At 35.4% G+C, this 13409-nt stretch overlaps 1 protein-coding gene across 2 annotated transcripts; it reads right to left on the bottom strand.

The window, feature by feature from the left end:
- Nucleotides 1-2968: 2968 nt before the first annotated feature.
- Nucleotides 2969-13107, bottom strand: LOC110113886 (casein kinase I). 2 transcript variants are annotated; one of them, XM_020846596.2, is made up of 14 exons: nt 12598-13107; nt 12441-12481; nt 11152-11221; nt 10910-11058; nt 10725-10820; nt 10372-10442; nt 6275-6336; nt 6059-6122; nt 5901-5985; nt 5696-5822; nt 5511-5593; nt 5380-5434; nt 4907-5025; nt 2969-3602 (listed from the first exon to the last, which is right to left on the bottom strand). In XM_020846596.2, the coding sequence occupies exons 1-14, from the start codon at nt 12671-12673 to the stop codon at nt 3348-3350; spliced, it is 1353 nt and encodes a 450-aa protein (XP_020702255.1). In that variant the 5' UTR covers nt 12674-13107; the 3' UTR covers nt 2969-3347. The 2 variants fall into 2 exon arrangements, with proteins under 2 accessions (XP_020702255.1, XP_020702254.1); XM_020846595.2 differs by having other exon boundaries at nt 5368-5434; nt 12598-13106.
- Between the last annotated feature and the right edge of the window lie 302 nt (nt 13108-13409).

The raw sequence follows: 13409 nt of genomic DNA, 5'->3' as shown, positions 1-13409 counted from the left end.
TATTTGGAAGATTCAGTTCAGTAAGCAAATTCCAAAGCCAGATCCTGGTTAGTTTGTTAAGCTGGTCGGGATCCGGCTCGGGCGGGATCCGTCCCCGTCGGGTCGGGTCGTGACACACCTGCTCCCGATACCCCTCTCATATACAAACAAACCGTCAAACACAATCACTGGCAACATGCAATGCTAGATGAATTTACTGGGTTACAGAAACTTGGCACCTGGACTCTTGTGCCCGCACAACCAAACAAACCGACACTCGGATGCAAGTGGACATATAAGACAAAGCTTCTACCAAACGGACAGATTGCCCGACACAAAGCCAGACTGGTAGCACTCGGATATAATCAACGCTACGACATCAATTACACAGAAACGTTTAGTCCAGTTGCCAAAATGATCATAATCCGTCTGCTTCTCACACTTGCTGTAAACCGGCAATGGCCAGTTCTTCAACTAGATGTCTCAAGCGCTTTTTTACATGGCGATCTTCCGGACGAAATTTACATGCAGCAACCGCCGGGTTTCATCGATCAGCATCATCCAAATTGGGTTTGCAAACAGCACAAGTCTTTATATGGGCTCAAACAAGCCCCACGCCAATGGTTCCACAAGCTCACAACTTTTCTTCAAACGCAAGGATTTGGGTTTAGTCGTTCTGATCCATCTTTATTAATTTTTCATCGCAACACTTCTACCATTTTCATTTTAATCTATGTTGATGATATTTGGTGACAGGTAACGACCAAGCAGCTATCCAGCAACTTCTTCACCAACTACAACGTCATTTTTCTCTCAAGCAATTAGGAGAAATCTCTCTCTTCCTTGGCATACAAGTCATTCGCACCCCCTTCGGCTATTTTCTTACCCAACAGCGTTACGCCTCCAAACTAATTCAAGATGCAGGATTTCAAGATTACAAGACAGCTTCGATGCCGGCATCCCCATCCTCAAAGAAAATTCAAATCGATTGCAAACCGTTTCACGATCCAACTCTATACCGCCGCTTAGCCGGCGCACTTCAGTACCTTTCTATTACACGACCCGATATAGCGTTTGCAACTAACACAGTCTGTCAACATATGCAAGATCCTTCCACTCAGGACTTTCAGGATCTCAAACGCATTCTCCGGTATATTAAAGGAACAATTACATTCGGTCTTCCCATCCAGCGAGGATCGCTTGAACTTCACTCCTACACCGATGCGGACTAGGCATCGGACTCCACTGATCAGAAATCTATCTCCGGATCATGCACCTTTCTCGGACCGACACTTGTCTCGTGGTCAGTCAAAAAGCAAGTTATAGTTGCAAAATCCTCCACAGAGGCAGAATATAGATCGCTATCAGCAACCACCTCCGAAGTGGTCTGGCTTCGTCGACTTGCACTTGAGCTACTTCTTCCGCAAAAGGCTCCAACGACTATACATTGCGACAATACGTCGGCAATGGCTCTAGCCAAGAATCCGGTCTTCCACGCCCGCACAAAACATATTGAGATAGACTATCATTTCATTCGGGAACACATCAGCTCCAGAAACATTCAGCTCACACATATTCCTTCCAAAGATCAGATTACGGATATCTTGATGAAATCATTCGCCACCGCTCGCTTCAACGAATTACGCAGCAAACTAACCATTCGCTCCTCGAATGATTAGTTTGAGGGCAGATATTAGAATATAAACATCTCTGTCTTTAGTTATTTACCTTATTTTTCCATTGTAGTCATCTATATATAACTTGTAACTCCTGTATACTTATTTCATTCAATACATTTTTCTCTCCTTTACGTTTAGCTTCTTGTTCTCTGTTCCTCTCTTCGCTTCCTCTCTTCTCCGCCCGTGACTTCGTCAATTAGAACGTGTCATGTCATCCGGTATCGGGCGGTACCAAGCATCGGTACATAGCCAAAAAGTAACGTGGCTCGTTCTAGTTGGTCTTCAAACGCCGCCCAGTGTCTGCACAGAATAATTTTGGCATAATATATATTTCTCTAGTGTATGTAAGAATTGGTTTCAATTAGTAGAGGGGATTCCTCCCAACTTTAAAGAAAACAATGCTCCCCTCTTTAAATGAACAAGAGGAGGTGCCTTACATTAATATTTCTTGAAAGTAAAAATAATTTTTGAAATAGTTCAACATTAATTTATAATAAATATAAAAGAGCACAGATATTTTTAAATTGAATAAAGGTTGAAATTTAGGCTTCATTTGAGATAACTTTTTTAATATTTTTTAAAGTTGATTTTTTAGTATAAAATTTTCTAACTTAAGAAAATTTTATACTAAAAATAAAAAAGAAAATTGTCCCAAACAAAATCTTATTCTCCATAATAAATATGTTACAAATAATGATATAGATATTATCCTACTTTCAACTACTAAGGGGCTAAAAACACAACTAGTCAAATTTTATTTAAATAGAATTGGAATTAATGGCTTGCATGTTTATATTAATACATTTTAAACCACTTATATGAGACTAAAGCTTCATTTGAGACGGCTTTCTTACTGCTTCTTAAAGCAGCTTTTTGATACAAAAATTAAAATTTTTATACTAAAAAATTGCTTTAAGAAGCAATAAAAAGCCATCTCAAACGAAACCTAAGACTTCGACTTCGTTTGGGATACGCTCTTGCAGCTTTTTAAAGCAGCTTTCTAGATCAATAATTAAAATTTTTATACTAGAAAGTTGCTTTAAGAAGCAATAAGAAAGTCGTCCCAAACAAATCCTTCATTTAAGACAACATTTTTCCTGCTTTCTAAAACAACTTTTTTAATACAGATTTTTTTCAACTCAAATTTTTTGTACTAGAAAATTGCTTTAGAAAGCAATAAAAAAATTATCCCAAAGGAAACCTAAACCACTCTCACATATTGTTAATTATTATTATTATTTCAGAAACAAATCAAAATTTTATCAGAATTTTAGAGCCTAAACTATAGCTATTAATTCAGGAACCACAAGTAAATTATTAGAATTTCATTTAATTTCCATCACTTCAATCAGAACAAAGCCTCAGCTGTTCTAAGTAGCATGATTCACTACAACTAAAATAGTAAGCAATTCACAATCAAGAGGGCAGGAAGTGATTCCAAAGCCACAAGAGCTTACATGTTGAATGCTGAAAACAAAAGAGAATCTGTAAATTGAAAAAAAAAAAAAAAATTGTTCTATAAAATCAATCTAAGAGATTATAACATTGCCAGGAAGTAAGATCATACGCATAGCTTGCACATAGCGAGATTGGCTTAGCCATATCCCTGAAAGAATCATCCTCAACTCTTTTGGAAAGTCACCTTGTGAAGGCAGTCTTAGTTTTTTCCAGCTCTATTTTCGCCATGAACTAGAACTGAGCTCGATCGTCACCGTTGAAGTTGAGAGATTCCATGCCTTTGATGGTAGACTCGTAGGTCTTCAAATTTGCTGAATGTCTTGCCGAGGAAGATGACTTCTGCTTCTGCTCAGCTGAACCAAACGGGGGACTTTTTTGAGTACTTGAGAATTTGCCTGAAGGACTTGCGTCAGTAGTGCGACTGTTAGAGACGGCAGCGCGCCTTGAGGATCCACTTGATCGTCCCCAGAAGGTTGAACTAGATATCTACATGACAAGTGCAGTTCAAAGCAATGTTTAAAATTGCGTATTCGGGTATTGAGACGTTTTTCATTCGTGAGGCGAGGCGTAAGCCTCAAGCCATTTTGAGGCGTAAGCCACAAAATCAAAAGATTGCGTAAACATAAAATGATAATTTTTTTATATACTAATGAGTGAATAATATAAAATATTAAAAAAATATAAGATATGAAGTGAAATCACAATATCCCAATAATAAGACAACATGAAATATAGTTCAACTCAAAATTATATATTTCCCAAATCCCAGTATTCTTTTCATTAACATATAATTCTAATTTCCAAAAACAAATAGCAATGACATATCACACAAGAACTCATAAGTCATCAACACTATCATCACTAAGGGGTTCTTTATTTGAATCATCATTATGATGAACTGCTCTCTCCCCTTTCTCCTCTCCTATAAAGTTCAATGTCGGGCATTTACTTCAAGATTTATGTAAGTTTTAATATATATAGCGTGAAGCGTAAACCTCATGCCAGTGAGGCAAGGCGGGCCTCAACCAAATTGAGGCGCAAGCCTCATAAAAAAAAACTCGAGGCATTTTTTACTGGAATTGCGCAAAGGCGGGCCTCAAGGCGAGCCTCATATTGCGCAATTTTAAACCATGGTTCAAAGTCAAAGGAAAAGGAAATTTTGATGTTCACAAAACGTCTGGAGTAGCTCCAGTAGAAGATAATATTAGAGAGAGTCGTCTTAGATGATTTGGTCGTATAAAACGGCGGCCTTCCGATGACCCGGTTAGAAAAGTAGAAGTATTAGATTTGACTTATGTTAAGAAGGGTAGAGGCAGACCTAAAAAAACTTGGTTAGAAAATATTAGGAATAATCTTTCTTTATTAGATTTAAATGATAACTTAACTTTTAATATGACACAATGGATAAAAAAGATTCATATAGCCAACCCCACATAGTGGGATAAAAGCTTGATGTTGTTGTTGTACAGAATGTCTAGATTGAGATTTGTCTTTTAAAGAGAAATCATTGCTCAAGCACACACTTGAAGTGCCTTTTTAGACATAAGAGACCTAAAAGGTATTTAATATTAACGGGTTATTTTAGTTATACATGTTTAGATATTAGAGTTCAAAAGAGATTTGATATTTATGGCTTATTAAGGGTATTTTATAATTTTATTGTATTTTCTGCTGCTCTGAATTTTTTTTGTATAAAAGAAGGGGGATGTGTCATCTTATGTTCTATAATAGAATTGCACATAGCAACTGTCCAAAATTCTAGTAATTATGTGAAAAAATAAAAATCTTACCATAGCTTCTTTGGTTCCACTGGATTCATTTTGTACAGGGCTCTTCTGCTTAGATCCTGATGCTCTTCTCCAAGAAGAGTCCACACCTGACCAACCACTTGTCCTGCCTTCTTCACCGCCTGCATCATAATATAGGCAGACAAGCTAGTAAATTCTCCAAAAATATAACAAACAAAATTCAAATTAATCCAAGTAAAAGAAGTATTATTTTTTGCCATAGTAATTTGATGAAGAAAGCACAAAAACTAGGACGAAGGCTTCATTTGGGACGGATTTTTTACTGCTTCTTAACGCAGCTTTAAAATTTTTGTACAAAAAAACTGCTTTAAGAAGTAGTAAGAAAGCCGTCCCAAACGAAACCTAAATCTATATTCTAAATACAGGCAGGGGTCTCACTTTCAATTTTCAAATGAACAGAGCAAAAAAGCTGCTAGTTAAAGAGCAGTATACAATGATCTTACCTATCTGCTTACCAGTATTGCCAATAGCTGGAGGCAATCCCGAAATAAGCTCAGCACCTGGTGGTACCTGGATAGGAATGAAAACTAAGTCATTCTAACCAAAAATATAAAACTAAAAAAATGGTTTCTCCCTTGCAACGTACTAGAGGTCTAGGAGGAGCACTGGAAGTTTCCAACGCTTTATATTTCAAGATTGTCCAATCAAATATATAATCAAACTGAAAACCTGGAATAAATGTACAAAATTTACCATAAGATAGCTTATTCCCATATAGAAAATTTCTATATTCTAAATTTCAACAAAAATATTGGAGTACTTCATCCATACCTTCACTGATGAAGAGGTCCCGAAATATTCTTTTGAGATAAGAATAATCGGGCTTGTCTTCAAAGCGCAATGATCGACAGTAGTGGAAGTATGATGCAAATTCTGAAGGATATCCCCGACATAAAGCCTGAAAAAAAAAAAAAAATTCTCATCATACCAGGAAAAATAGAATTTGTTCAACTATTTTTCCCATTAAAAAACTTGCCTCGATTGATGTTGAAACTTTTTTTTCACATATTTTGTCATACTTCTGTTTCTTTGTTCCTGCTTTTAAACCTTGCCATGGAAGACTAAATACAAAAGAGTGTCAAGCATCTACAAAAGGAAAATAGAGATAACAGACTCCAAAAATAAGTGCCGCACCTTCCCCTCAAAAAGTACATAAGAACATATCCAAGAGATTCCAAATCATCCCTCCTGCTTTGTTCTGGTGAGTGTACCAAATCAAACCAAGAATCAATGAACGAAACACAGAAAAGAGAGACAATTAAAGGAACAAGCTCTACTTCGGCAGCAAAGCAGTGAAGTAGTCCTAATGAGCATCAAAGGAAACAGCAAATAAAATTCACTAAAGAATACCTATGCCAAGATGAGTGTTCATACTCGCATATCTTGCCGTTCCTGTCAAGTTCTTATTCTCTCTGCAATTTATAAGAGAATGAAAATATGATAGCATAAGTGCTAATATCAGTTCATTTTGAAAAAAAAAATTTTTTTTTTGAGAAACAAGTAAAAGACTTTTATATAAGCATTTGGCAAGTTAAAAAAGGATGGACTGCGTAGGCCCCTAAGGCACAAAAGGTGCTACATGTTGATCGACACTTTTAAAAAACCACAGTTAGGTCTCCTGCATATAAAACAAGTCTCACGAAGACCAATCTTTGACAGTCATGAATAGAGAACAATATATCAAGAATGTACTTTTCCTCTGTCCTAACTCATATCTCCTCTCTCTTAAGTTGTCCTTAGGAGCTCATGAAAGAGCCAATCTAATCGTTGGAAAAGCATGAATTTGAGTCAGATTGTGCCGGTTCACATATTACAGAAGATAAGAGAAGAACCAATTGTGCAAATTCGAAGATATCTGTATCTCACAATCATGAAACTTCCACGGGAATTAGCACTCCTAGAGGGCCTCTGGCTCATTGATGTCAACACACTCTAGTCATCTCCTTTCCTTTCCTTTTGATTCCAATGATCTCCTGCAACTCTAACACCACTCCGCTACAATCTCCTCCATTTTTGCCTCCATGATTCAATGTTTCTCCTCATTCTTATCAGTAGTAGCAACAAGGGTGATCTCTCCATGAATCACAATGACAGAGAAGTTGGAAGGCTACTGGTAAAGCAAAATCTGCCAAAATATGGCAAAATACTTTTCCCATGAAAAAAAAGTCGGGGTACTTGTGCCGTAAAATGACTTTGAAACTTCAGCCGTATGGTGCATCATGTGAGCTAACTAACAGATTAGCCGGTGAAAAAGGCAAATAGGAAGATTGGAACATCATTTTTGGGGCCAATCTGAAACCTCAAAAAAGTGCTAGCGAGCAAAATGTGTGTCATGAGACCTACGTGAACCAACATGAAGCCCATGGCACCCTATACTTGAAAGTAAAACATAAGAAAAGGAAATCCCTAAGCAGAACATGAATAGCGCTAATTCTCAAAAGTGCCAATAGCCTCAAATCCTCAAAAGGATCATAAACTCAAAACTAGGAAAAAAGTTATTTCATTAATATAAATAATCTTTCAGATAAAAATCAAGCCATGAAATTACTAGTCACAAAAACCAGCGAACTCAAAATGTAAATCACAGTCCAATAAACTGTGCTATTTACATACCTAACACCTAACTCCTCTTATTGGGATGTATGTAAATGCCCCCCAATATTATATGATAGTGCAAGCATGTGTAAAATTGCATTTAGAATAACAATGTGAATAACAATGATAATGACAATGGTGATGAAAAAAACAATAATAATGACAATCATGATAATGATCATAAATGATGATGATGATGATGATGATGGGTACGTAAAAACACAAAAAAAAAGCATGTGATAAATCTTCAAAAATATCCATCATGATAACATCCAAGGAAAGACAAAGACATCAACATCATAGAATGATGAGCAAGCTATCTCAATATCTCAAAAAGTAAAAGTATAAAGTCAAGGTTTTGGTCCCCCATAGCAAAACTAAGCATTAAAAAAAAAAAGCGTGAGCATTGTGAATTCTTATTAGCATTATCTTCATTTGTTATTTTATTTTCTATAAAATAATTTAAGATGAAAGACAACTTTAATATTAAACAAACACAACAAAATTAAATATAAGTGAGAGTATTGATTTTAAACCAAACAATGCCCATTCATTGACTTAAACTTTTAAGTTGAAAACTAAAAACAGGCTTAATAACTGATGTATCATGCTTGACTCAATTTTACTTTACACTTCTCAATAAGTGATGTTAAAGCTGATGATTCATCTAGGATCAATCAATTCATACAGCTTGTGTATCCCATAAGTTCTGGCCGACTTCTAGCATGTTTGGGTAAGGTTAAACAAAGAGTGACTAACACGAATTCTCCGTATGGTTGAGTTGACTCATGGTACAAGATTTGATGATGATGAAAAAAAAATCTGTTTCAGGTGAGGTGCTGGGCAATATGAATTGCTCTCACATAAAGGGAAGATAGTTAAAAGATATGAGAGCATTTCATTTTGCTCCATAATGGACAGGTAAAACATTGGTTGGCGTAGAAATATTAAGCATTTGACCATTGCCTAAAGTTTAAGCTTTTCGGTTAAAAACATGTTTGAACAGTGGTGTTTTGAGCCCAACATTAATTCCCTTTTGTTCTCACTTCTACCGTCACATGCATTGCATATAGGAAAAGAGATATACTATATTATATATATATATTATAATATTATATATTATATTAATATATATTATAATATACTATAAAGAGAGAGAGAGACCCGAGAGAGAGATGAAGGGAATGATGAGAGAGAGGAGAAATTAAATAGATATAGGGGAGCCAATTTATTCCAAAATGGCATAAGACAAAACATCAAACTAAAAGTACATGGTGCCATCAAGGCAATGTAGTTGTTGCTTGATATTCTAGGTGCTCACCTGATCGAAGTGGGGAGTTATAAAATAAATAGTTGCATCATTTAGAAAAACATATTTAAATAATAAAAAATAATTTTGAAGGGCATAAATTGATTATCATTATATTGAACAACGTTGGAAAATAAAGAATTCTTTAGTTATATTACATTCCAAATTAGAAAATCTTGCTAAATAGAGTACCTTAAATAACTATGATAAACTATTAAGACCACGAGGGACCGTTCAAGCCGGTCGTTACGGGACTAGCGATCATGTATAGCAAGCAAAAGTTCCACCTGCAATAATACCGCCCCCTTGGCGTGGGGCCTAGGGAACATTTTCAAAAGAGAGATAGGGCGAAATTAGGAGAGAAAATTAATATGAAGGGTTGTTTGGGAATTACATTATTTTGGGTGTATTTTAAGTAGTTTTTACATAGGGTTTAGTTTTCTAGCATGTTATGTTTGCTGAATTTAGGTTGTTAGGTTGAGTGTGCTCTAGCCGGTGGCTAGGGATTTGGGAGAGCCGGATCTTCCTCTCCAATGAAGATCCAATTGTATCTTGTCTTTCTTTCATAGATACTTTAATAAAAAGGGTTCATTTTCATTAATCTCTAAATTTTCTCTTGTTATTTGCTTGGTGGCTTTGCTGAAATTCAATTTCAGCCAATGGTTAATGGTTTTCTACAAGCACTTCCTAACAAAGAGCGGTGTCCATTACTGAAATATAGGATGTACTTGCTGATTTTTGCTGCATTTTCCCCTTCGTTTTGCTGATTTCTACTGTTTGAAGGCCAAGATCAAGGTACCTATGGCGGCCAAGAAAGTTGATGCCTTGGAAGAACATCTTGGAGAAGAGATGAGCCAAATCAAAGCAACGGTTGAGGATAGAATTTCATTAATGGAGGATAAGTTCTCGAACCTAGAAGAGATGATGAAGGTGTTGGATCTTCACAACCAAACGATAGCATAAGAGGGAAGAGTACCAATAAGACAAAATACAAATTCTGCCAGCCGTGAAGAGGTCTCCTTGAAAAATGGTTCAGTGCTCTCACTGGCGAACCAAACATCGTAATAGAGATGCAGATTGTGTCCATACCGATGACACAAACCAATCTATAGGGTTGAGACACAAGGAATAACATAAGTTACTGATTAGACAGTTACTTGCAAAAGGCACTAATCTTATTCAAGTTTATTCATGTTGAAATAATTCCAACAAATTATGCCAGATGGCAATGAATAGGTTCAAAAGCCAAAATGATACCTATGCGGTTTATATCACCAAGTCATTGCAAGAATATCCTATACTCACAAAATGCATTCAGACAATACTGATAAAAGAAAAATAGAAACAAATCATGACCATTAAAACAAAACTAGAAAGACAAAATATCGAAGGAACAGAATGATAGAGGGCAAAGAACTATAACAAAATCTTTGAACATAAAATATTATAAATAAAATATAACAGATGATAATCAAACAAAATAAACAATCATAGAAGGGTAAACAATATAGACTTTAAGATTTTAATTTAAAAGCATGTTTACCTGTATGGAATATGTTGGTGGGTTGAAGTATCCCTGTACTTCTTTGCAAGGCCAAAATCAATAACATAAACCTAGAAAGAAGACAACCATCAGAAACAAATTGAACTCCATAGCACATTCAATCTAAGCTAAAAACAATAGATCCATTTGGGATGGCTGTAACTTTTTATAAAGGTGATTGTAAAACTGTTGTGGAGAGAGCAGCATTTTTTAAAGCTACACTTCCTAACACATAAATTTATAGCAATGAAAAAGTAGTGGCAAAATAAAATGTGCTTATAATCTAAAAAGCAAAGAAAAAAGAAAGCTATCCCAAATGAAGCCTATAGTATTAGTTCAGTCAGAAGAACAACCTGATTTTCTCTCCTACCCAAGCCCATTAGAAAATTATCTGGCTTTATATCTCGATGCAGAAAAGATTTAGAATGAACAAATTCAACTCGATTAATCTGATAAAAGAAGAATAAGAGGAAAATATGTTAATAAATTTAAAAAAATAAAATAAATTGACATCAGATGTAGAGTTTGGGAGCTAAACCATCTGGTCTGCAAGCATCAGAACAGTTTTCAAAGTCAGCTTCCTGCTGCAGAAGTTAAAAAGATCTTCCAAACTTTTGCCCAACAAATCCATCACCAGAACATTATACTCACCTTCAACACCAAACCATCTCACATTGGGAATCCCAGCTGAAACATAATAAACCAAAATATATATCGTCAAGGTGCGGAAAAAAACTAAAAAGTCAAGACATTAAAATTAAATTAAATGCTCATAATTACTTCCTCCTTGCAAGATCCTGTACAACTTCGATTCATAGAGCAACTGAGGGTGTTTTGTTTTGACATTTTCCTGAGAATAGTCGCACATGTTTCATTAACCAAAACAAAAAAAAAGATGGAAGATACTAAACATATAATAAAAGATGGAATGTAATGAGATAAAGCAGTGAAACAACTTTGCATAAATGAAATTACATAAATGATATTCTTTTAACATTGATGACAACACCTAATATCATAACAATAATAGAATAGTAAAATATAATAAAGATGTTGCATATACCAACAGCCTGCAATAATATTCTAATAATTCAAAAAACTAATAGAGGGATGCATATAAAAGATATTTAAGAATGAATCGGAACTTAACTAAAGAAAATAGAAAATATTCAGCAAAATCTCTTAAAAATATGCATCAATAATTTACAAAAAGAACTATGTTCATATTCAGTAGCTTGTTAGGATAAAAAATTAACTCTAAAGATACCAAAGAACACAGAATAAATGGTTCTAGTATGCATAATATTAGTGAGCTTTAAGAAAAAAACATATAAGAAATAAATAAAAACTTTTCCTTAAACCTCTTAAGTAGTTGGGCAGACTAAAGCACCTTTGAGGACCCCTTATCAGGATTAATCCTGATTAAACCCCTTGCTACTTGTGTGTTGAAACTAAGCTTTATATTTTTTGGGGCGGTTGGGGCTTTGCTTTTGGAACTATTTTATATAACCCTGCTATCTACTTAATCATCTCTCGGGTTTTGGAAGGTGTTCCTCATATTCTTGCGTCATTTCTAAAGAAAAGGAATGGCTTCTCCCATCCTATTACTGCAAACAAAAAGATATTTAAGGTGATCACAAGTCGCAACAAAGATGGGATTGCTGACACATTCCAGTAAGTTATTAGTAAGAAGGGGAAGGGGTAGGGTTAGCCGGAGCAAGATTACTCATAACTGAACAACCTGAAAGTCAACTAAATTCCCAATAATTCATAATAGAACTTCAGGAAAAGTTCACGTCAACACAGCACCAGAAGCACAAACTCAGATTTCTTTCACTAACAACATATCAAACTCCGTGAATCTCTCTTAATTTCAGAAGAAAAAAAAAAGCCAAATCCTCAATATGCCCCATCAACAGTGCAACAAGATAAGTTCTTTTTTCTAGCATGAGGAGGCAAACTATTTAGCAGACTAAAAAATCTGACAAAATATTACAACTGAAAAGCACGCTGTGAGCCCATCATATCACCAAAAAAAAAAACAGTAGCCATTGAATAGAAATACTTACAAATTTAATCGCGACCTCTTCATTTGTTTGCACATTAGTACCTGTAGCCAGGAGCAGACAAAAAATTACGATCAAATCACCATAATGGGCAAGTCACCCTAAATAGCCTAAATAATATACCAAAAAAAAAAAAAAAAAAGCCAATGACTTGGATAACCTAAATAGATCTCCCCAAACGATCCGCTCCCAATTTTCCGGCCAACCCGGAACTTGTTCCCCACGCGGGTCTCCATGGTACGAACAGTTGACTCTGACACCAAATTAATGAAACCCCGGAACCCTAATGAGGCAAAAAAACAAATACGAAAGCTAACAAAACTGACGTTGCCTCCAATCTCTCAAGAGACCCAACCCAGAATAAATCGAGCGATAAATAAATTTGCAGCAGTAGATCAGATGTCCGCCCAATGCCCAGCAAAACGATCAATGGAAGAGAACTGAAGAGAGATCTCGAAATCTAGGGTTTAAAGCGAAAGAATGGAAATGAAAATAATCCCAATCTTTATGAATTAAGAGAACGGGGAAGGCAAAGGGAAGAAGAAGTGTTTATCTCCATTTCTTCTGATTCCTTCGGTTCTTCCCCCATGCACGCATCATTACCAATCGAAACAGTTGAATTCGGTAAAAAGAGTAGAGAAAGGGACCTCCTTCCCTTTCTTTTCTCTTTCTGCTGGTTTATCCTCGCTAAAACTCACTTAAAAAAAATAGTTCAAGTAAAATTGACTTCATATGCCTTATAATAAATTTAATTGATTAAATATTCTTGTTGTTATTTTAAACAAAATACATAAAAATTACTGTCAAATTAAAATACTCATATATAGAGAGTATTTTTAATAATAGAGATACTTGAACATTCCATTCTCCAGTATTTTCTACCTTTATGGTTTTAAAGCTCATTTGATTGGTCATGGCAAAGTTTTACATAGATAATTATATGTTCCAATTATCTTTTGTTCAAGGTCAATG

The sequence above is a fragment of the Dendrobium catenatum genome, unplaced genomic scaffold (assembly GCF_001605985.2).
Source record: "Dendrobium catenatum unplaced genomic scaffold, ASM160598v2 fragScaff_scaffold_365, whole genome shotgun sequence".
In the NCBI taxonomy this organism is placed as follows: Eukaryota; Viridiplantae; Streptophyta; class Magnoliopsida; order Asparagales; family Orchidaceae; genus Dendrobium; species Dendrobium catenatum.
The sequence above is the reverse complement of the archived record's forward strand: the minus strand, read 5'-3'. Positions and strand labels throughout refer to the sequence as shown.